General features: G+C 41.7%; 1 protein-coding gene and 1 non-coding gene across 2 annotated transcripts; one reads left to right on the top strand and one right to left on the bottom strand.

The window, feature by feature from the left end:
- Positions 1–396: 396 nt before the first annotated feature.
- ELOVL5 (ELOVL fatty acid elongase 5) lies at positions 397–22,427 on the bottom strand. The gene is made up of 7 exons (XM_049776935.1): positions 22,366–22,427; positions 18,260–18,447; positions 8,864–8,941; positions 7,019–7,190; positions 5,005–5,129; positions 2,655–2,789; positions 397–1,265 (listed from the first exon to the last, which is right to left on the bottom strand). Exons 1-7 carry the CDS (start codon positions 22,421–22,423, stop codon positions 1,125–1,127), a joined length of 897 nt encoding a protein of 298 aa, XP_049632892.1. The 5' UTR covers positions 22,424–22,427; the 3' UTR covers positions 397–1,124.
- Positions 9,065–9,171, top strand: LOC126015058 (U6 spliceosomal RNA). Its single transcript, XR_007497961.1, has one exon. It is a non-coding gene; the product is annotated as a U6 spliceosomal RNA (small nuclear RNA).
- Positions 22,428–24,807: the final 2,380 nt, after the last annotated feature.

The following is a 24,807-nucleotide window of genomic DNA, read 5'->3' as shown; positions in this document are numbered from 1 at the left end:
GGGAAGGAAGGGAAGAAGGAAGGGAGAGGGAGAGAGAGAAAAGAAAGAAAAGATCTTTATCTAATTTCCCAGTTCTATGTTACAGCAACTGTTTAATTTTGTCTTAAAAAGTTATAAGGTCCCTTTACTCACTATTAATTTTGGTGATCTAGGCACATTTAAAAAGAAAGTTTGTGTCAAAAGACTAGTCAGTTCCAGTTTGGACCCTGGAAACTAACTCCCCACTGCTTATTTATGGGATTCTTCCCCATACTCAGTCATATCTCTTGAAAAGCATTTAACTAACTGCTCATGAGTGTAAAACAACAGGTTATTTTCTATATAAAAACACTAAGTAGCTGAGAAATTAGAAATAGCATTCTACATCTTATACCTCCTAAAATATATTTTGAAGACAAAATATATTCAGGTTTTCTCAAAATGGCTCTCAAGCCTCTCCCACCTTTTTTTTTTAACATTAACAGTGGCATTGAAAATAAAAAAATACGATCTGGTAAAAAGCTGAACTGCCTGTTCTCCTTGATTAGATTCTGTCTGATTTAAAGCCAATATTTTAATCTCAAGCTGTCATTTCTAATTTTTCACGTTACAAGTCCCTTAAATTAGGGATTACTTGCTAGTTTCATAAATCAGTTTGATTTTTCTAAACTGAGCTACTAAAAATAAAATTTGAAACAGACCCTAATTGAAACGAATAAGCTTTGGGCCCTGCTTTGTAAATTTAAGGCATGTGTGTGTCTCTACTGTCATAACGTCGTACAAATTTATAATCACATGCATAATCTATAATAAAAAAAATCTGGATTACAGTGTTTTTAAATTGTTAAGTCACAGTTCAGCACCTATCATGTTATAACTAATAAGGCAACAGCAGTGTTGTATACTACAATTAACACTCCCTCCAGAGTCTAGCGCAGGGGTCGGTAGGAGTCCAGAAATGTTAGCAGCCAGATGCCTACATGTATAATTTGTGTACAAGTTCTAGGGGTTTGGAACTATTGTGGTCCTAACAGAAATCAACACTAGTGTAGGCCAAAGTAGCTACGGCAGCGGCTACAGGCATCAGGCACAAGTTAAGTGCTGACAGTTGGACAAAAGGGTTCAGGAAGCCAGACTCTACCCTCTCAGTCCTTCCGCTGCTTCCTCAGTTTCACATTTTCCTGGGTGGAGAAGCTGTTGCTGTGTCCATTCACTGCAGCCACAGAGCCGTTCTGGTGCTCCTTCAGGTAGTCTTTTCTCCGGGATGACCCCTTCTTATTGTAGGTCTGAAATGCAGGAGGGTGAATAAGAGCTGTGGGGAGGGGCTGGACCCCAACAGTAGGTCTTTTGTGACCAATGCAACCTGTTATCTATTGCGCGCATGTGTGTGAGTGCATATGTGTGTGCGCGTGCAGGAATGACTGACCCCAGGGCATGGTGCGCAACCTATTCACCCTTTTTTTTGAGGTATAACCTAAGGTAAACACCAAAACAGTCTGCAGAAGAAATGCTACTCAAAAAAAGAATAAGGAGCCAGAACAATAAATAGCAGATAGGGCACTTGTCTGGCATGTGGCTGACCCAGGCTTAGTCTATCCCCAGCATCCTATATGGTTCCTTGAGCTACCAGAAAAGATCTCTGAGCACAGAGCCAGGAGTAAGCCCAGAGCTTCACTAGATGTGGGCCCCACACCACCATCCCCTGAAAAATTTTAATTAAATAAAAGCTAAAACTATACTGTCTTCTGCCATGTCCTTTGGCATCCAGGACAGATGATAGGGAGGTCATGTTTTTTGGGTTCTCCTGGTCATCAAAACCATCTCCCAATACACCCATTCCTGGTCAAAATGAGCTTGTTCTGAACCAAGGTAGGAGCTTGGTGGTCAACACTGGACTTGGGTGGCTGATGGCCTGAGCCCTTGGCACCACAAAAGCAGACAAACATTAACTCCCATGCTCCACTTTCCGCAAACTACACATTGTACTCAATAATTTCACTACAGGTTTTGCCTTATAGGGACAAGGCTCTTTGTCCATCAGCAGTTCAGGTCATGTCCGATTACTCTTTGATATGACTTTGTCCCTGATACACATGTGGCAGGCAACCCAAGCTACTTATGTGTAGCTACATTCTTGCCTACCCCATGCCTGGCCCATGAGATGAGGACTGGGGCGCAACTGCTGGACTCCTTGACAGATCAATGCCTTTCAGGGACCCTCCTGTGAGCAACAACCTCCTGAACATTGTGCACTGTGGAGTGTTGTGAACCAGAAATTGGAGCAGTGGCTGCCCAAATGGAGATGAAAGGGTGATTTCCATGTCCATATCTGAAAATACTGACAGGCATGTCTTTGAACATTTAATTTCACCTTGAAGTGGGCTGAGGAGCTATAAGGATGTGGCTGAAAACTACCTCTTTCTTTGGGCTTCCCACCATAGACCATTGAAAAATCATTACAGTACTTCTGAACTCATTTGCTTCTTCATAGGAATCCTAGATGTTGGAGGTCTGGGCAAATGTCAGCACCTTCTATAGCAGTACCAACCCTCCCTGTGTCCTGTCCTGGAGCCCAATGCCCAGCACACACCAAGGCCTGCCTCTCTCTCGGGGGGAGGGGGAGGCTTTGTTGAAAAGGCCCAAATCTCAACTGCCACTGAAAAAGAGAGTGTTACCTGAATGTAGAAGTTTGTGAAGAGAGTGATCAGTGAAATCATATATCCAATCTGGAAGTATAACCAACCAAGAGGGAAGGTACATGGCCAGATGACACCACAGCTGGTCTGGATAATGGTCAGCACAAACTGAAGCTGGAGGAGAAATGGGACAGAGCTGAGCCACAGGGGACATCCTGATACCAAACATCCAAGTTCCCGGTTATGTTTAGTAACCCTTCTTAGTTCCCCCAAACAGGGTGCTTGCAATATACTAACATCCTGTGTTCTATACACATCACATACATTCTCTTCTCTCCTACCTACCAAAACCACTGGAAGCAAATTCAGGGCAAAACTAAGTAACAGGTTTCAAAATAGGTAAGAGCACTTTGCTTTTTATTTTGTTTTTGGGCCACATCCAATGACTCCCAGATTTTACGCTGCATTCAGGAATCACTCAGGGTGATGCTCAGGGGAGATCAAACCTGGGTTGCCCATACAGGACAAACACCATTCCTGCTGTATTATTGCTCCAATCCCAAGAGATGAATTCTTAACAGGTCTCGTATTTTTGGGGTTTGTAAAAAGCACTGGAGCTCAGGCCCCAATTCCATGACTGACACTCCCTAGAGCCACTGGGTAGTCTTAGTAGCTGCCCCGGTCCCCAATTGCTGGTACTGCCCTGCTACAACCCAGCCAAGTAAACTCAAACTATGTGAGGGAATGGATGTCTGACTAAATTAACTTATGTGATCATTTTACAATACAAACATGTAACAAATCATGTTACAAACATGTAACATTGTGTACCATGTTATATGTCAACATTGTGCACATATATGTCAATTACAGTTCAAGGAAGCTGGATGGTAGAGAAAACATGTATAAACATAACAAACAAAAATTTTAGGATCCACTACACATGATGCAAGAACTCGAATTCTCGTGAGGAACGAAGAGTGTGGCATGCTGTCGAAGAGATCATTGACATCAGGGCAGGATATGCAAACCTGCCACCTCCTCCAGATCTACTGAGTGGGACCTTGTGACTGTGGGAGGCAGAAAAGTCAGACCCAAACTATTCATAGTTTGTATCATATGTATCATAAAGTACATAGATTTCTGAGTTAATCTTGACTGTGTGCTGACTCTCTCTCGAGAAAGAGAGGTGGGTATGCCTGCAATTTTGGGGTTTCCATCCAAAGATCTGCTTTGGTTGGTTTATTTCCCTGTTTTTAAGGTAGAAACAATGAGGTACAGTACTTAAAATTACTAGCAAATAGGTGTCATCTGCTACCTCAATGGGAAGAGAAGATCTGGGAGAACAGCCCCAGTCTGCTTTCTCTAATCCTGCTTCTACCAGGCCACAACCAGGATAGTGTAGGCAAATCAATCTACCTTGCATCCAGTCAAGCACAGTGAGGAGGCTTAAGAACGATTATCTTCCTTACAGGAGAACATAAAAAATTAACAAGATCCACAGAACAGCTGACAAGGAAGTGATGATGATATGGCAAACATGGAATGGCTCCATGGATCTCATATGAATTCCAATTCCTAGATTGCGGTTTTTCAGGAATGGAAAGAGAACTAATTTAAAGGGCATTGAATTGGATGGTTTTTCTACAGGAAAACATATTTTCTTAAAGAAATCAAGGGAAAGCAAGGGTTCAGGGCTTCCAGTCTCTACTCCTCTGCCTGCTCATTTTGAGTCCCCATTGGTCTAATGGGATAATAAAGTGAGGCAACTGGAACAACCCAGGTAAAGCTTACTGCTAAGCAACAGGGCCACCCACTCATCAATAGTGAGAATATGAGACGGTAGAAGAACAGAGTCCACACCAGGCTGACAGCAGAGATGGGACAAGAAAGGATGGGGAGGGCTCAGCTAATGGGTGCATCACAGACAGCTTCCATATTGGATCTAGGAGTAGGATGACAGCAGGGATGGGACAAGAAAGGATGAGGAGGGCTCAGCTAATGGGTGCATCACAGACAGCTTCAATATTGGATTTAGGAGTAGAATCAGAGAAAACACACACACACAGACACCTTTTAGAATCAGAGAAAACACACACACACACACACACACACCCCTACCTTTTGTGCACTCACTACGAGTGAGAGCTGCATTTAAACTAAGAAAATTAGATTCTTGTCCCCATCTTGAAATTAGATTCAAGTCCCCAACTTACTGTATGCCTGGGAATACTTTTCTTCATTAATTACAACTTGAACCGCCAGCTCTGCCTTCTGCAGTTTAACTGGAGCAGTATGAAAGGCACATCTGAGATGCTATGAAGCCATGTTCAAGGAAATGGGGTATGGCCCCAGTAACAATCCTGAAGAAAGAGGTCAAGGCACTCACCAGCTGACCCTGGGTGATGTACTTCTTCCACCAGAGGTATGGTCGCATGGAAGGGACAGATGACAGCCCATAGTATGAGTACATGAGCACGTGGATGAAGCTGTTAAGTGTGGCACCAAAATAAGCTGCAAGAACAGAGTGGTTTGGGGTGGTAAGGAGGATCCATTAGTTATTTTGCACATTACCTGTTAAACAACTGGTCTTTCTAAATAGTAAAGAGAAGCTTCTGCACAATGGCAGCACTGACTACAAACATGAGCAGGATTCAATTTCCATCTGGGCACACACACCCAGGATGCTCTAAGCCAGAATCTGCTAAAGCTGCTGGGTGGGCACCTACCATGGGAAGCAGCAGTCCCACTCATGGCATTAGAACACTTTGCTACAGATACCACAAGCCCAAAGCTTTGCAGAAATAAGCCTGAGGCAAGCTGTCCGCCCACACATTTGTTGGTGTTAGTTATTCATGTTGTGCTGAAATAGGTTTTAGAGAAGCTCCATTTCTAATAACTTTTCATTTCCATTGGACCAATGGGGTTTGAGGGGGAGGGAGATGGAGACAGGTAGGTGTTGGTTGCTGAGCAGAAGGGAGCCTGGAACTCATACAAAAGAGACATCAACAGTGCTCTCTCAAAATTCCCATAAGCCAGACTTTTTAAAGACTGCATTGTCTGCATGGCTAGGGACCAAATAAAGTATCTATGCTTTGCTTTGGAACAAATAAATAGGGACACAACAGTGATGGCTAAGGGGTGGTGATGAGGAAATCCTGAGTGGAGCCACAGGGGCAGCAGTTAGGATAGGAAGGCACATACAAGGCACACACACAAGGCTGACACCAATGTGCAGGCAAAGGTGGGTCAGGGTATGAGATTCTATTCCTAACAGAGGGATCGGATCAGTCACTTCTGTTTTCTGGTGACTAATAAAACCCTGTCACCTTGTAAGGTCTTTGAAAATGTAAAGCTCTCTTTGAATGGAAGCAGGTATTAACCCCACAGCCATGAGCTGTACTAGTGGGGTAAAAACATAGGAGAGGGCAAAGAGAGAGAAGGCAGCTGGCCAAGACTGGATCTTTAGCAACCCATAAGGTCTTGCAGAAATGATCCAATCCCTGTGCACAGCCAGATGGGACTCAAAAGCAAAACAACTAAAATATAAGAGTAGACCTAGAGCTGAGCTCTGCCATCCTTTTACTATCTATGTCAGTTCCCACACCCAAAGAAGTGGGTGTTAAGAAGTCCTCCTAAAACTCAAGGACAGTATCATTGAGTCACTGGTGGTCCAGGTTCAGGGCAGTGCTCTCCTAAGAAAACATACATACATAAACCCAAAGGTTTTCTCTCAAAGGCTTCTGTGATGGATGACAGAGACTTTGATGGGGACAGTTGTGATAGCACTGCAGCTGAACCATATGTTAACCCTGTCTCTGCAAACCACAGGAGACTTTATCCCACAAAAGTGCCCATAACCACCACATACCCTAATTCAAACTTAGGTTCTTACCATAGGAGACATCCTGTTAAGCAGGTTTCCTGGGTTGGAAGGAATTAATATTAGAAAATGCAACCTTTTCTTTTTCTTTTGTTTTTGTTTTGTTGTGGTGACACAGCCAGCAATTCTCAAGAGTTACTCCTGGCTTTGCTCTCAGGAATCACTCCTTGCTGGCTCAGAGGACTATATGGTATGCTGGATATTGAATCTGTGTCAGTCACATGCAAGGCAAGTGCCTTATATTTTGTGCTATCTCTCTGGCCTTCTCAGCACACAGAACACCTGCACATACAGATCAGAAGCTCAATCTAAGAAATACAGAGAAAGAGCAATTTTCCATAAAGCCTTTGTCTCTAGAGAGAGCTCAGGAGTAGATCACATTCTTCTATGTAAGGCCCTGTGTTAGATCATCAGGTAGTTTGGCCTCTGAGGTAAATTGGAATGACCCCTATGAAAAGCAAACAGCTTTGATTTCCATACAGCCTCTCCACTTATACACATCCCCCCAACTACAACTTACAGTGGCCACAAGGGACCCAGTTCATCACAAACCACCAGATGTTCAGCATCGTGGCATGGTGGTAGACATGCAGCACTGTGATCTGGTGGTTGTTCTTGCGCAAGATGAAGAAGAAGGTGTCCATGAATTCTATTAGTTTGGAGAAGTAGTACCACCAGAGCACACGGATGATCTAAGAGGAAAGGGTGAATAGCATCTCTAAAGGTCACCAACATGTTTACAAACATCCCAGAACCCCATACAGACTCAGAAGCCAAGTGCCCTGGCTCCTAAAATATGGAGATCTGGTCACCAAGTGAGCCTGTAACCAAAGGGGACGAGAGAGGCATTGAACTGACAAGAGGACAAGAGTTGGGTTTTTATATCTGGGGAGGGGGGATGGGGAGGAGAGGAAAATGCTCCAGCCTCAAGAGGACAAGTTTTTTTTTTTAAAAGATTATATTTATTTATTTATTTATTTTTATAATAATTTTTATTTTTACCAAAGTAGATTACAAATTATTCACAGTAAAATATTAGGTGTATAGTGACATTGAATCAGGGCCATTCCCACTACCAATGTTGTTCTTCCCCTCCCCCGATTCCCAGCAAGCATCCCATATCCTCCTCCATTGCTCCCCAGGCTGCTAGTATTCCCAGCATGCATCCCATATCCTCCTCCTTTGCTTCCCAGGCTGCTAGTATAAGTGGTCCCCTCTGTGTCTAGCTTGTTGTAGATTGGGTATCCATCCTGTTGTCGTTGACTTTGGATTTGGTATTTAAGTCTAATCTTTTTTTTGTGTTTTTTTTTTTGTTTTTTTTTGGGTCACACCCGGCGGTGCTCATGGGTTACTCCTGGCTATCTGCTCAGAAATAGCTCCTGGCAGGGACGGGGGACCATATGGGACACCGGGATTCGAACCAACCACCTTTGGTCCCGCATCGGCTGCTTGCAAGGCAAACGCCGCTGTGCTATCTCTCCGGGCCTAAGTCTGATCATTTTTTATTTCTACTCGAAAGGACAAGTTTTAAGTTGCTTGCCCTTCAAGATCCCTGTCTCTTTATTCCTTCTGATGTTACCAGAAGAGCCATCAGTACAAAAAAGTCATCCAAAAGGCTCTTTGACTTCAGGTTGTGGCAAGGACAAGAGCTGAGGCAGATGGAAAGGGACTCAGAAATCTCAGAGTCAGACCTGCCAACAGAAGCTGTCAAACAGGTGACAATGAATTGAGACCAACAGCCCTTAACAGCAAAAACATAGCCAAACGAAACAAAGAAACCAGCAAAAGTGGACATTAGAATAGAAATCACCCGGGAGAGTGAGACATGTGGACTGGAATCTGTGGGAACTGTTTATGGAGCCACAGTGCACACTGCGCACACTGATGAATGATACCAACCTTCTGGAAATCTACAGGCTAAGTTTTGCAGAGAGTGGTGTTAGATTCTACTATATCCCTTCAATGTTCAAATCATCATTCTATGTAAGCGTACTATATTCTAAAATTCTGTTTTAAAATGCATCCAGCAATCTAGGCTCTCTTCAATCTGGACAGCAGAAGATAATCATCTCAGCTATTTAATGGCTTACAATTTTGGAACATTTCCTACTCATCTTCATTTAAGGGGTGTTTCCTTTCTCTGGAATCCTCCTTAGGAGACCCCATCTAATAAATTTGGGGGTTTACCTGCCTTCCTTTCCCTTTCTTTAATAGTCTTTCCTGAACTAAAACAAACAAACAAACAAACAAAACCCCCACTAAATTAAATCAAATTAAAAATTGTGTCTAGGGGTTCAGCTAGAAAGTGGAGTTAAGGAGCTGTTGTCTTTTGTGTATTAGCCAACAACTTTTAAAGAGACACTACCTTCATATCGGATTCTCCGGCGGTGCGTGTGCCCTGACAGAAGAAGTTGTACTGGCCTTCCCATACTCCTGTCACCAACTACAAAACAGAAAGAAAAAGAATAAACAGCAGTACCAGAACCAGTGAGTCCTCAATAGTACATTTCAGTCATTTTGGAACTTATACAAATCAACCTTGGTTTGGCTGAGATAGTTTTACTCCGTGCTCACTTCAGCAGCACATATACTAAAATTGGAACGATACAGAGAAGATTAGCATGGCCCCTGCACAAGGATGACACGCAAGTTCGTGAAGTGTTCCATATTTAAAAAAAAAAAAAAGATAGTTTTACTCCAAACCAGATCCAACATGGTAGGAATATTAACAGCAATGGAAATATTATTAGTAGTGGGGACACTATAACAGTGGGAGTACTAAAAGCGGTGTGAGTACTAACAGTATTAACAATCTCAGCCTTAATTTCACAGGGACCCCAGAAAAGAGGTGTAATGTAGTATCCCCTGCTCACTAGGAGCTCAGCTTCTCATTTATACACAGTCTCATTTGCACACACATTTGGCTTAGCCAAGCTTAAAGGGACCAGAACCTATAGTCTAGTAAGCCCCCTACAAGGCCAGCATCCTGTGGCTGGTCATGGCCTATGAATGATGTGATGATTATTTAAACAGCCCTTAGCAGAAAAGTTTCCCATCCTCATTCTTGAGAGAAGGTTCAGTTAGACCACCCTATGTTCCAGAAAGCTGCTGAATTCTGTTCCGGAAAAGGCTCATTGCTTCCTCCTGATGGGCGACCTGAGAATCCAATTTAGTAGGTCTTCCGGCACCAGAAAGGCAGCTTGAGATGGCCTGGCTGCACCTCACTGTATTCCAGTACCCCACACAAGACTCTGGCCTCTCACTCTCAAAGTGGCTTCCCGTGCAACTGCATATGCAGAACATCACTGGGAACTGAGAAGACTGCTGCATCCCAGCCCTGACAGACCACTGACACTGGTTTACAAAGCCCCCAGAAATCCATTAGAAAGTCTCAGTCCCTGCTGCAGATCTAGTCAGATATTTGATTCTAAACTGAACTGACTTTATCTAACCTGGCTAAATGCTGTGGTTTCCATACTAGCCAGATTCACTTGGAGTGCTTTTAAAAAATTCACTAATGCTTGGTCCCACAAACCATTCAACCAGAAGCCAAGGAATCACAGGTAATTTTCACCCATTAGGGCTGAAAATCCCTTACAAGGAGCCATCCACAGAGCAGTGCTGTGAGGAAATTGTGAGAAAGAGTCTCCACTGCCCTCATTGTGTGTTCAGCTGGGTGAGAGTACATATCTCCACAAGGAATATAGGTGATTTTAAAGGTTTAAATAAAGAGCAATGTTAAATGCCCACCTAGTGTGACCTGGAAATCAATGCTACAGTGGTGCAGCCAGAATCTCACTGAACACCACTCACCTGCTAGCTCCTCTCCTACTGACTCATGTTTTGTTTCCTTTCTGCAGTGTCACCTTCTACACAGGAAGGGTTAAAATAAAAGCACAGAAAAAAAGGAGAGTTCATTTTCTAACCAAAGACCTGCAGTGGGATTTAGAATCTCTAGAGTGGGGAGGCAGCAAGTTATCCCAAAAGTATCCAAGTGCATGGAATGGGACCTTCCAGGCAGTCACCTTCCTCCACCTGTAGCACCAGGTGCTACAACTAACTTCCCTGGTATTCTTATTACAGAATAGATGAGGTAGAACCAAATACTTTCTCACTAAGACATTTTAAACATAAGACACACACCAAACTTTGCCACCTTGGGAAGACGAGCAACTTCAAGATAATTATTGGAAGACAAGTCCTCTTCACATCTTTACGGTCTTGCTCTGCTCTCTAAAGTCCTTACACGGTTAAGCACCTGACCTACCAGCAAGGCCAAGATTCAAGATCCAAAACCCAAGTGAGTCTAAGTGGAGTTGGGGATCAGGAATGGGGTCCTTGGGTGCCTGGAAACTGAAAATAGAAAGAGGGACTTACTTTGAGTGGGAAGTCCTGTGGCAAAAGGGACCAGAGGAACCAGGGCTCACAAGATCTCCCAGGAGTACTTAGAGTAGGTGAAAGAATCAGGTCTATATGCTATGTTGCATAAAGAGGAATGTGTACAAGTAGAAAGTACCTTTATTTAAGTCACTATTGGATACACTGAGAAAGTTTGCTAACATTATTGTCACAGTTTTAAATCTTATCATCTAATGAACCAAAATTTCTTCCACCTCTGTATTTCATTTATTGACATAGTTTAAGATATCCTGGGACATCTTGGTTTTCTATAGACATCTTTAAAATGGAAGGTAGGTGTGTGTGCACACATGCAGAAGGGGCAAGTGACTGTTGCCTTCTTTACTGTGGCAGTACAGGGTCTGTGGGAAAGGTAAGAGAGCTTGGTGGGGAAATGTCGACCCAACTTAAACCTATGTAATCCTAGAGCTGCTTCCAACACAAGGTATAGACAGGTGGGGCTATAACTAGAGTAGAAGGGACTCTCTCACAAAGCCTTTCTTTTCTAAGTTTGTTCTGGAGGAATCCAGAAAGAGCACTGCAACGCTTCAAGCTAAGACTCTTTATGCTAATCTCATATGACAAGAACCAAGAATTATGGTATCAATGAGAGATAGTACTACAGGAGACAGACACAGATTTAATCCCTAAGCTCCATTAGGATGACCTATAAGCGTAGAAACAGGAGGAAGTTCTGAGCGCAGAGTGCTGTGACACACACACACACACACACACACACACACACACACACACACACACCAAAAAAATTTCAAAGTATTCATTTAAAATGCCCAGAATTGCCACGAGCAATTCTGTTGCTGGAGCACTGTTCCCTCGATCTGACAGAAAGCAGTATGACAGAGCCCAGTGGCTCTCACAGCCAAGCCATGGCCTTCTCTCCAGTGCCTCGAGGACATCTGAGTCAAAGTCACCATAGCCACCAGTTCCCTTAGGGCTGGAGCCAGGCTTCTTTCCAGAGCACAATTCTGGTCCATTCAGTTTCCTGGACACTGGTGATTCATAGACACTGGTGAGAGGCTGAGGTAGACAAAGGTGAAGCACTGGTTCAGGTCTCACCTGAGGTTTCTGCAAATCAGCTCAATAGGAAAGTGCCTAAAAGCAGGGAATGGACAGTTGCTGTGAATAGCTGCCCATACCTGTACACTGCCCCAACCAACTACCTAGTCCAGCAGCATTATTTACCCTCCCTGGTTCTTTTCCAAGTAACCAAGATACAAACTGTACCCCTACAGACTATGTGCTCTCACTTTCCTTGGGGTAAAGCAAAAGGCCTGGCGTATATAAAGAACTATAATTAAAGCCAAGCTAGACAATTTCTTCTCTATGAGACAGATTCAATAAACCAAAGGTAGTTTCATATATCTTTTCATTAAAAGAAAATTCAGATGTGTATTACAGCTGGGGTTCAATGATTTCATCGACAGTGAATCATTTCTAATCCAGTTACTTTCTTATTTAACATATTTAACCAAAAACAAACTACAACCTTCAGCACAATAACCATTTCCCACATCTATTTCTGCATAGATATCTTCTAGATAGCTAAAGAAACAAGGCCATTTAAAACACAAAGTCCAAAATGTCATTTTGTTAGCCAATCACCCTAATAGCCTAAGATGTCAGAGCCAGAGGGAAAGGCTGGCTGTTTTCAAAAGAGGTCTCTTGAAGAGCAAAGCAAATACAGAATGGTACTCCAGTTGTATCAAAGAACATGTGTGTGTGTGTGTGTGTGTGTGTGTGTGTGTGTGTGTGTGTGTAAGAGAGGGGGAGGGGAGGTAACTTCCCAGACATGTACTGTTTTCGTTTGGCCCTGTATTCAAGAATAACTTCACAGAGCTCAGAGATCATCTGAGATGCCAAGAATCAAACACAGAGTATGCCACAGGCAAGGCAAGCACCTTACTCACTTTTTAGACCCAGGTATATACTATTTTTGTTGTTGTTGTTGTTTTTGGGCCACACCCGGCTGTGCTCAGGGGTTACTCCTGGCTATCTGCTCAGAAATAGCTCCTGGCAGGCACGGGGGACCACATGGAACACCAGGATTCAAACCAACCACCTTAGGTCCTGGATGGCTGCTTGCAAGGCAAACACCGCTGTGCTATCTCTCCGGGCCCTACTTTTTTTTTTTTTAATATGGAATGCTTCACGAATTTGCACGTCATCCTTGCACAAGTATATGTGCTGCTGAAGCGAGCATAGGCATATGCTTTTTAGATTTGGTACAAGTTGATTTTCAGTAATGAAACAGATGGAGAAGTAATATAGGTGGTCCAAAAATCACACAGCTCCTTGGTGGCACCAGTTCATATAGCCCCAGGCAGCCTCACTCTCAGTATCGATGTAGTCTCAAATAGAAGTCCCAATCTCCCTGAACCACCTTTGCTCTGGAATCCGCAGTTAAAGGACAATGTCCAATAAGTCTGTGGACTAGTAGAGCATTAGCCATACCTGTGACTTCTGAAGATATTTGGTTTAAAATTTACCAACAATACTCTACAATAAAAGTATGACTTCCTTGAGGCCAATCTTGGTCATAATACTTATGCAATATAAAAAGGTGATTATGAGTTTCAAAATGTTTACAGATCCAGAGTATGAGAATGGCTATTAATATATTTTCATATCTGTGACCCAAGAAGAGCCCCATCTTTACCTCTGATGATCAAGAACAATAAACACCTAGGAATAGCCAACACAACTCTTAGGAAAAAGAAGGGAGGCATCACTTTCTTCAACTTTAAATTATACTACAAAACAATAGTTATTAAAACAGCATAATACTAGAATAAAGACAAAACCTCAGATCAATATACTTGAGTATTCAGAGACTGTTCCCCAGACATACAATCGATTAATCTTTGATAAAGGGGCAAGAAATGCTAAATGGATCAAGGAAAGCCTCTTCAACAAGTGGTGACAACTGGTCAGCCACATGCAAAAAAGCAAACTTGGACTTCCATCTAACATCATGCACAAAGGTCAAATCCAAATTGATTAAAGATCTTGATATCAGACCCACAACCATAAGAAATATTGAAAATGCACATAAAACATTCTATGGCATTGAAATTAAGGGCATCTTCAAGGAGGAAACATCACTGTCCAAACAAATGGAAGCAGAGATAAACAAATGGGAGTACATTAAACTAAGAAGCTTCTGCACCTCAAAGGAAAGAGTGACTAGGACACAAAGGCTACCCACAGAATGGGAGAAACTATTCACCCTATACCAGGGGTCTCAAACTCAATTTACCTGGGGGCCACAGGAGGCAAAGTCGGGGTGAGGCAGGGCTGCATAAGGGATTTCACTTACCGAATATTCACACACAAAAAATCGCATTAGTAAGAAAAAAAATGCAAAGAATCTCATTAAACATATCCCGAACGGAACTGCTCGGGGTATGTGAATGTTTAATGCGATATTTTTCTTACTAATGCGATTTTGTTTTGTTTTGTTTTTGGGCCACACCCGGCGTGCTCAGGGGTTACTCCTGGCTGTCTGCTCAGAAATAGCTCCTGGCAGGCACGAATATGGTCCCCCGGGATTCGAACCAACCACCTTTGGTCCTGGATTGGCTGCTTGCAAGGCAAACGCCGCTGTGCTATCTCTCTGGGCCCCGTTTTTTTGGACTAATGCGATTTTTATTGTGACTATTTGGTAAGCAAATAACCGCGAATACTGCGATATTTGAAGGCCGGCCGCAGGCCACGAGTTTGAGACCCCTGCCCTATACCCATCATAAAAGAGGCTAACATCTAAGATATACAAGGACTGACAGAACTTAACAAGAAAAAAATCATCTAACCCCATCAAAAAATGGGGAGAAGAAATGAACAGACACTTCCTCAATGAAGAAATACAAATGGCCAAAAGGCACATGAAAAAATGATCCCATGATGCTCAGAAGTTATCCTGACTTTGCACTCAGGCATATCCTGACTTTGCACTCAGGGATCACTTTTGATGGGCTTTGGGACCATATGCTATAACCTGGGGCATTCATGTGGCAAGGCAAGTGCCCTAATTTATTTATACTCCACTGTACTATATTTCTACTGAACTATATTTCTCTCTACTGTACTAGAATTTTTGTACTATATTTCTCTGGCCCTGACAGCTCAGTCTTATATTACTAACTATTCAATGAGAATTTATTTTTTTTTTTACATTTCCTTTGAAACCCTGCAAATTCATTCTTATACCCACAGTAGCAATTTACAATTTTCTTCCCTTCTTTAACAAAAAATTATCTGAGAAGTTAAATTATCAAGTTACAGTCAATCTCTAGTTCTTGAAAACTGTATAAGGCAAGCTTGTTCTTCAAGTCCTTGTTCTCCCTAGAACATGTATCTTGCTTGTCTCTGTTTCTTAGATTTTCATTGTGTCCACTGTGGAAAAGCCTGCATTAGCTCCTGAACACATATTCCTTCATTCTCTCCTCTCAAATTGTTCTAAGCAAGTCATTTTCAATATAAATTATCTTGCTTCATACACAAAAAATTGTTTAAGGCAGACATTTAAATTCAGCAAGATTTAACCATCTTAGGATGAAGAAACTAAAGTAAATCTACACAATGGAATACTACACAGTTGTTAGAAAAAATGAAGTCATAAAATGAGCTTATTTAGGCATAGACATGAATAATATTATGCTGAGTAAAATGAATCAGAAAGAGAGGGATAGACACAGAATGATTACAGTCACTTGTGGGATATAAATAAAGTAAGATAACATGGTAGTAATACCCAAAGACAAGGGCCAGGAGGGCCAGCCCATGCTAGGAAGCTTGTCATGAGGTGTGTATGTTGTGTGCATGTGTATGTGTGTGTGTGTGTGTGTGTGTGTGTTTGTGTGTGTATGTGTATGCATGCATGCATGGATATAGGGCACAGAAGGGACCACCATGACAATTATAGTTGGAAATGTTCTCTCTGGATAATATTGAGAGAAACAGACAGACAGACAGACAGACTGCCAGACTGCCAGAGGCAGGCAGGGTGGGTAGAAGAGGGCAGTAAGGACTTTGGTGGCAGGAAATGTACACTGGTGAAGGGTGTTGGATACTGACTAAAATCTGATCATGAACAACTTTATAACTATGCAGCTCATGGCGATTCAATTAAATACTTTATTTAAAAATAAAAGACCTACTCATCATAAAGATGTTTTCCCTAAATATTGCCATATGCTCATAAATTTTAAGTTTTGGTGTTTTATTTTTTGCCTTTTGAGCCATAGCTGGCACTGCTCATATGGTACTGAGGATTAAATCTGGATCAGGTGAATGCAAGGAAAGTCTCCAACTCAGATTCTTAATTAATCCTGCGTAACTTGACTAAGGTAGAAACAGGCTGATTCAATGTTAATATGTACCTAATTCAATGTTAATATGTACCTAAAATACTACTGTGAAAGATAGGTAAGCCAATATGATCAAAATTAAAATTAAAAAAAAAAGTAGAAACAGGCAAATTCTGTAATCCCACAATTTAAGTTTTTTTTAAAGAGCAGAATGGCTCTATCATGTACTAACTTTGGGGAAGCAAACTCTACCGGGAGAACTTTTATCCCTTGGACAAGGAGGCACCCTGTATGGACCCAGGAGTTCATCCTGTACAATTACACTGCCTTCATTATAGAACAGGATAGAAATAAAAGAGGCAAAGAAGAGTGTAAGCACTTTATGGGATATCAAGCATACAAGCAATGATAGCAACCTATCTACTAGCCTAATCACAAAAACTTCACTTGGTTTCTGAAACACACAGAGAGCAAGATTTCCCATACATGCATCATCTCTGACCTCAAAATCAGTCACACACACCCAGTCCACCCCCTAGGAGATAACAACAAAGCCTGATACTGAGTGAAATTCTCTCTTCCCTCAAGCACTAGCACAATTGTTGTTTTCCTCCACTGTCATTTTCTTTACTATACCTTGGAGAATTAAAGCTACACTATGAGGTTACAAATTTTAGTAGGAGTGAAAATTTTCTTTATTACTGCTTAATTCTCCACTAGAAAGTTAGCAATAGATTGAGAGGTTCAAAGGAGTACTTCTGCCCCTAACACATGTAGACTACACAATCTGTCTTCACCGAATGGGAGGCATCTTTCCTGGGCAAGCACATGGTTGACTTCTCATTTACCTTTCTTTTTTTTTTTTTTTTTTTTTTTTTGTGGTTTTTGGGTCACACCCGGCCAGTACTCAGGGGTTATTCCTGGCTCCAGGCTCAGAAATTGCTCCTGGCAGGCATGGGGGACCATTTGGGACGCCGGGATTCGAACCGATGACCTTCTGCATGAAAGGCAAACGCCCTACCTCCATGCTATCTCTCCGGCCCCTCATTTACCTTTCATTTTCAAATGTAAGTCACAATGCTGTCTTTTTTTTTTTTTTTTTTTTTTTTTTTGGTTTTTGGGCCACACCCTGTGACGCTCAGGGGTTACTCCTGGCTATGCGCTCAGAAGTCGCTCCTGGCTTCTTGGGGGACCATATGGGACGCCGGGGGATCGAACTGCGGTCCATCCTAGGCTAGCGCAGGCAAGGCAGGCACCTTACCTCCAGCGCCACTGCCCGGCCCCACAATGCTGTCTTTAAGATCATCAAATTTTGTTTTCTGGGGCCGGAAAGATAGCATGGCATTAAGGTGTTTGCCTTGCATGCAGAAGGTCATCCTATCTGGTCCCCCGAGCCTGCTGGGGCAATTTCTGAGCGTAGAGCCAGGAGTAATCTCTGAGCGCTGCCAGGTGTGACCCAAGAACCCCCCACAATTTTTTTTGTTTTCAACTTTCATCATATATAAAAAAATATCTGGGCTTGAACTATACTATATACTTGAACTATATATTTGAATATTCAAATCCTAAACACTGATCTTAAAATGTACTCTTCTTAGCTTTGTAAAAATGACTTGTCTAACCTCAAGGCTATTTTCAACTCAGACTAGGACAGAAGAAGGCTTCACTATAAAACACAGCGAACACAAATACCACACCCTTCCCCCACCCCCAAACAAAGATCAAACATTTTTAGACACTTATGATAAATGTGCAGATATATATTTTTGTGCTTTGTTTCCACTCTTACCTTGTTTGCATTGGAGTACTTCTGAAAATACTTTAATTCTGAATATTAACATATATAACAGAATCAATGACTATGGTTTCTGTTTTAGAAATTTTAAAAGATGCATTTGTGCAAACAATTCTGGCATTTAAAAAAATCAATTCTAAAACATACTCCAAAAGCATTAATGTACTTGCTCTTTAAGTCCCAGCCCACAGCTGCTTTTCTTTAGTTCAGAACAGCAATGAGTCATTAATCTCAAACCTACCTCAATGAACATATAGAGAGACAGCAACGTGAGTCCCAGGTTATACACCACTAAAATTCCCCGGCAAGAGAATGCTTGCCTATTCTTCATATATTTTGGTCCCAGCCATACAACTAGCAAGTATATGATGGAGCAGATAAAAGTGGGTATATAATTGTCCAGAAGAAACCATCCTTTTACTCTGGTATCTGAAAAAAATAAGAAGTAGGTGATTAATAAGATAACTATATATTTTTAAAGGCAACAAGTTTTTGCAAACATTAAAAAGATTTCCCTATGATTATTTGTCACCTCATATTAAAACTTAATGCCAGCAAAACTACCAGTAGAGGAAGCGCAGGAAGTTAATATATACTATGCAAGGTTTTACTTAATCAAAGTATTTTTCGAAAAACCTTTTCAATAAATCTAAAGAAAATGAGGAAGCTTTACTTTTCATTAACTAGATTTATGAACGAGATTTATTGAATTATGCATGAAATCCTAAAAGGAACAAACTCTGGAAGCTGACCTCTCAGTCCAGTATACCAAGGGGGCCTCACAAGCACAGCCTCAGGAAAGCAAGATATTTAGTTTGCTTGGTATCAACAATAGTTAGAAAGGCACCATGTGCCAAGATCGCAATTACTAGGGTAAGAGCCAAGGGAATGATAGATTACTTTCTTAGTGAGAGTGCCACAGTCCTCAGAAGTGGCTATTTCAGGTATCAAAAAAGACAACATTGACACCACCAACCATCCTCTGCTCCCACCCTCTAAACTGGTGTTATCTAAGAAATGATTCTAAGTAGCTGCCAGCAACAAACTGAGAGCCATCTCCAGCGATGGAGGGGAAGTCCTGGTAGCCAGTCCCTAGGTGCTCTCTCTTCCCTGCAAGACTTCATCCTACAAGCATCTGTGGCATACTTCCTCTGCCTCATTCGAGAGTGAACCCATCTGCCTACAGCTCCTCTGGCTAATCTGGCTTCAAGGCCCAGGCTCAAAAGCCCATCCATGGTTGTCAGAAGCCATTCTTGCCATCACCACACTGCTATTCTCTGTAAGTTCTCCAAAAACAAGAGCTAGGGGTAATACCTATTTGTGGAACAGAATGGCTCTCTTTTTTCTTGCACATTCCTGTGTTCTCTCACAATATCTGCCTCATCCTTTTGCTTATGAGGCAAATATCCTTCACCTGTTCCCTATTAGCTATTCCAAGGAGGTGTAGTCCACCTATTGAGCTGGTAGGCCTTGTAAGGACTTCTGAGAAGTGGTTCTTAATGAATTTAAAAGGATTCTTAAGGGGCCGGACAGATAGCATGGAGGTAGGGCATTTGCCTTTCATGCAGAAGGTCCATTGGTTTGAATCCTGGCATCCCATATGGTCCCCCAAGCCTGCCAGGAGCGATTTCTGAGCATGAAGCCAGGAGTAACCCCTGAGTGCTGCCGCGTGTGACTCAAAAACCAAAAAAATAAATAAAAGTATTCTTAAAATCTTAGCTCTGAGCTTAGGCAACAAATTTCACTTTACAACTAATATCACACTTCCCTATTTACCACAAACACAATGTATGCCACAAACAGATCATTTCCTTTCCAATCTATTTGTCACACTATCCAGTACTTCCGGGTCACCTGGCACAGGGACGTTGTAAATTAGAAGTAGTAACTCTCTGTTGACATATTCATATGAAAGAGTAGCCATGTTCTTTGAAGAGATGAAAGTTGGTGGAGGGCACTGGGGTGTTAGGTTACATCTTATTTTACCTAAAATGAAGATCATCTCTGATTTCTTTATATCTGTTTTGTTTACAACTTGGTTTCACCCAAAACAAAGATTGTTTTATATGTAAACCTGGTCGGGACAGGCTCAGAATAGTCTGAACTATAAACCCTTACTATGTTCTTATTGCACCACTTGGGGGTGGTCTCTGTATTCAATAAAAAGTTTTGGCAGGCAGCTTGTTGAAGATTCAGGTAGAAGACTGCCAGACTACGTGTTTCACTTTCAGCCTGGTTTGGATTATTTTATGCGTAACCCTGATGAATCCAACACGGTGTTGGAGATATGGTGCAAGGGGTGATTTTACACTAGGAAGTGTCTTACTTCTCAAAACCATGTAGAAAAACAGATTTCTTCCTCCTCTAGAAGGGATGCCTGGGCTGCTAATAACCATAGAAAGTGAGGGCCTGCAGGAGAACAGAACTGTGGTAACTGGGAACAGTGATGTATGAAGTCAGAAGCACAGAGGCCATGTTAATATCACAAAGTCCCCTAAAAATCTCAACCACTGCCCATCCTTGTAGTGCAAACTAAACTTTTATTACTCTTTTAGATATGAAAGACTAAATTCATCCCTAAAAGTTGAAGGAGGGTACTGTTTCAAGAAAAAAGCAAACATTAATTAGCTAAAATGTCTCTTTCTGACAGTAATTCATTTAACCATTCGAGTCAGGATTAATTTGATTATACATACACATACTTCTTTGTATAATAGATACAGATCTGCTTGGACAGGTCAAACTAAGTCAAAGAGCATGCGCTTACTTTTTTTGTTTTTATTATTACTATTTGGGGGGATCATACTCGGCAGTGCTCAGGGCTTACTCATGGCTATGCACAAAGAGAACCATATTGCAGTTGAGTTGCCAGCACTCAAGGCAAGTGCCTTAACTCCTGTACCATCTCTTGGGCTTTTAAAGTGCAATAGCAGGGCTGCAGAGATAGTACAGTGGGTAAGGGCACTTGCCCTGCAACAGCCAACCTGAGTTTAATCCCCAGCATTCTATATGGTCCTTAGAGTACTGACAAGAAGGAAGAAGGACTCCTGAGTGCAGAACTAGGAAAAACCCTTGATCTTTGATGGGTGTGACCCAAAAGCCAATTAAAAAGAAAAACATAAAATTTAATAGAGGATACAAAGACCTTCCAGAAAAGGTACTCCAACCAAAATCCTTTCTCTATTTTCTCACTATCACCACAGAAGATACTCAAACATACTATCTTCTGCCATAACAACAACAACAACAACAACAAATTCCTGTTGTTTCTTTTTATTTAGAAATCATAAATGCAGGCCCGGAGAGATAGCACAGTGGCGTTTGCCTTGCAAGCAGCCGATCCAGGACCAAAGGTGGCTGGTTTGAATCCCGGTGTCCCATATGGTCCCCCGTGCCTGCCAGGAGCTATTTCTGAGCAGATAGCCAGAAGTAACCCCTGAGCACTGCCGGGTGTGACCCCCCCCCCAAAAAAAAAAGAAATCATAAATGAGGGGATGGAGAGACAGTATACCAGTTAAGGCACTTGCCTTGCATGTAGATGGTCTGGGTTTGATCTCTGGCATCCCTGAATGAAGAGCCAAACATAAGCTCTGAACACATGCAGGTATGTCCACCACTCCTCCCAAAATCATACATGAAATACAATACTCTCAACTATTTAAATGCTCTTTTTAGTTTTCCTATGAACCTTTCTGGAATCTAAAAGTTTTTCTTTATCGGGAGATGAAGGAATGAAGAGTTAAGATAGATTTTTGCTATTGCTGTTTTTTTTTTGTGTGTGTGTGGTGACATGGATTGAGCCCAGGATTTTACACATACAAACACTTCCACTGAGCTACATCCCTGTCCACAACATTCTTTCTCTATAGTTAAGATATTATGAGACAATACAAATGACACTAGACACACACACACACACACACACACACACACACACACACACACACACACACACACACACACAAGAAGCTGACCTTCCTGAAAGATAATAAAAGACTAGGTTTCAGGTCTATCTCTGCCCACTTACATAAGACACGAAAGAACATTTAATAAGATCCTAAGAACAATGAGGAAAGGTTTAAACTTTCTGTTTCAGCAGTGTGTTTAAAAACCAGTTTCAGCTACAGATCTGAGGCAAACCAACCACAAGGAATGGCAGCAAGAGAAGGGTGGGTGGTGGCCGTCTGCTCCAATCAGGGCACAGTGACCAAGCCCCTTGTCATGCAGGACAAAGCTTTAGTCCTACTACAGAAAAGCCAATGTTTTCTAGAATCTCTTCATGCAATATTTATAAGTGGCAGGGGTGGGGAAGGGGGAGTGTGAGAAGAAAAACCAAAACCACCTTACCTCGGGGGCCTAGCAAAGCCTTGAAATAGGTACTAAGAGATGCGTCAAAATGTTCCATTATTAAACCTATTAAGGAAAGAAAGGGTATTGATTAATTTTGACTCAAAATGCTTTTTATATTAGTTAAAAAAATTAAAGAACAAGAAAAAATTTTTTCTAAAGACATAGACCTATGGAGGAGGTTAAGCTTGTCACACTAAAATACCCTCTTTTCACCCTACCCTCAGTCCCCAACTTACACAAAAGATCCTAAGTGCTAGACCAAACTGAAAATCAAAAGAAAACACAAATCTCAAGAATGCACTTTCTATATAAAGTGTCAGCTTAAGAAACTTTTTTTTGTTGATTCCAGGAAATTTTTCTCCAAGGCCCTATAGTCTATGGAAATGCAGGGGTTGGAGTGGAAGAGGCAGACAGAATTGCCCATTAAGACAGTCAGCACCCACAGACATCACATCTGTGACCCAGGACCCATAGCACCCATTAGAGACCATCTGCTCTGCTTGTTATGCACATCATTATTTTAGAATAATCCAAAGTTTTCCTTAAAAAAATAATACTAAAAGTGAAGCAGGCAGTGAAAGTCTCATCACTTCCCCTCTCATCACAATCCATAAAAACTAACTCAACATTCAAAAGAGAAATAATGATAACATTTCCTAGGTATACTCTGGAAGATATTTGTCGCTTGAGCATGAGACAGGTTTAGTGTTTTTGATTGCAAATTGATAGCAGTCAACTTAGCATTAAAAAAGTAAAGGAATCTACCCCTAATGAAATGTATATTGTTTTGTCTTGTCATGGTTTTGTATATTGTTTTATTGTATCAAATCTATAAGGACAGTTGACTTCAGCAGAACAAGAAAAGAAAGGGTAGATGCCCTGCAGAGTGTAAATTGTGTTTATTTATAAATATATTTTTGGCAGTGCCAGAGATCCAACCCAGGGTTTTCATTACTTAAAAGGCAACCGCTTTACTATTGAGCAATATCCCTGGTACACTGTATAATTTTTTTTAATTTTTATTTTGACCAAAGTGGATTACAAATCTTTCACAGTAATATTTTAGGTACATAGCGACATTGAATCAGGAGCATTCCCACCACAATGCTGTCCGCCCTCCACCCTTGTTCCCAGCATGCATCCTATATCCCCCTCCTTTATCCCCGAGGCTGCAAGTATAAGTGGTCCCCTCTGTGCCTACCTAGTAGTTTGGGTATCGATTCTGCTGTTGTTGACTTTGGATTTGGTGTTTAAGTCTGATCATTTTTTTATTTCTACTTACTGTTCATATGACTGTTTGGTCTTGGTACCCTCCATTTGTGAGGTGGAACAAGATGGTTCAATTTATGTGGTTCTGTTTGAAGGAAAGACTCTCTCAACTAAGAGTGCTGTCAGGGCTGGGGAAATGGCTCAAAGTACTGGGGTACATTTGTAAGATCTGAACCTCTGTAAGATCTGAGTTTGAATTTTGGGACCATCTGGTCCTGAACATGGCTGAATAGCTCAGTAATAAGATTGAGTGTGATCTCAAAATGAATAAAAGCAGCAAACTATTATTTAATTGCAAAGCATTGCCATTAACAGTCAGTTAACATACGTTGTATATTATACCTATTATATACTGTAATCTTTAACAAAATAAATTCTTTAATTGAATCACCATGATAAACAGTGTTCATGACTGAGCTTCAGTCATACAGTATTCAGAACCCATCCCTTCACCAGTGCACATCTCCCACCACCAATGTCTTCTTTTCTCTCCTGCACCCCTGCTGCCTGTGGCAGAAATTTTCCCTCTCTTACTTTTATCTTTTTAGACCCTGTGGTTTGCAATATTGTTACTAAAGGGGTATCATGATATAAGGAAACAGAGACTCTATGGCCCCTGGTCAGCCATAAGCAGGTACTGTCCCTTTAAAGATAAAGATATCAGTTACCAGAAGCCAGCTCTCTGTAACTGCCTCAGGATGACAGTTGACCTGGATGACAGTTGGTGGGAGGGATATAAAGCCCTGGGTTCTGTCACTACCATCCCTAATGAACTGCTCCTGCTAGATGGCTGCTGCCCCTACTGAGTTGGTGGGGGAACTAGCTATTTGTGGAAGTTTATTGTCCCATGAATCTCAGGAATATTTGACCTATTTCTTTAAAAAAATGTCATGGATTGCATTAAATTTGCACAGTGGGTAGGGCATCTGCCTTGCATGCGGCCGACCCGGAGCATCCCATATCGAGTGATTTCTTGCCAGGAGTGATTTCTCAACGCAGAGCCAGGAGTAACCACTGAGCACTACCAGGTGTGGGGGGAGAGAGAAAGAGGGGGGGGGGAATATTTTTGAGTATATTTGCATCTGTGTTCATCAGGAATATTGATCTGTAGGTTTGTTTGTTTGTTTGTTTGTTTTCAGCATCTGTCTGGTTTTGGTATCCTGTGATGTT

This window comes from Suncus etruscus, chromosome 7 (genome assembly GCF_024139225.1).
Source record: "Suncus etruscus isolate mSunEtr1 chromosome 7, mSunEtr1.pri.cur, whole genome shotgun sequence".
Taxonomy (NCBI): Eukaryota; Metazoa; Chordata; class Mammalia; order Eulipotyphla; family Soricidae; genus Suncus; species Suncus etruscus.
Note: the sequence above shows the minus strand (reverse complement) of the source record. Positions and strands in the feature narration are given on the sequence as shown.

Bases quoted from the DNA above. Each gene is read 5' to 3' on its own strand.
- ELOVL5 (XM_049776935.1), bottom strand. From the start codon at position 22,423: ATGGAACATTTTGACGCATCTCTTAGTACCTATTTCAAGGCTTTGCTA. The intron at 8,942-18,259 runs GTAGGTTTGAGA...TCTGTTTTGTAG, and splicing joins CTCTCTATATGTTCATTGAG to TTGGTGACAGGAGTATGGGA. The intron at 2,790-5,004 runs GTGAGTGCCTTG...TTTCTCCTCCAG, and splicing joins ACATCACCCAGGGTCAGCTG to CTTCAGTTTGTGCTGACCAT.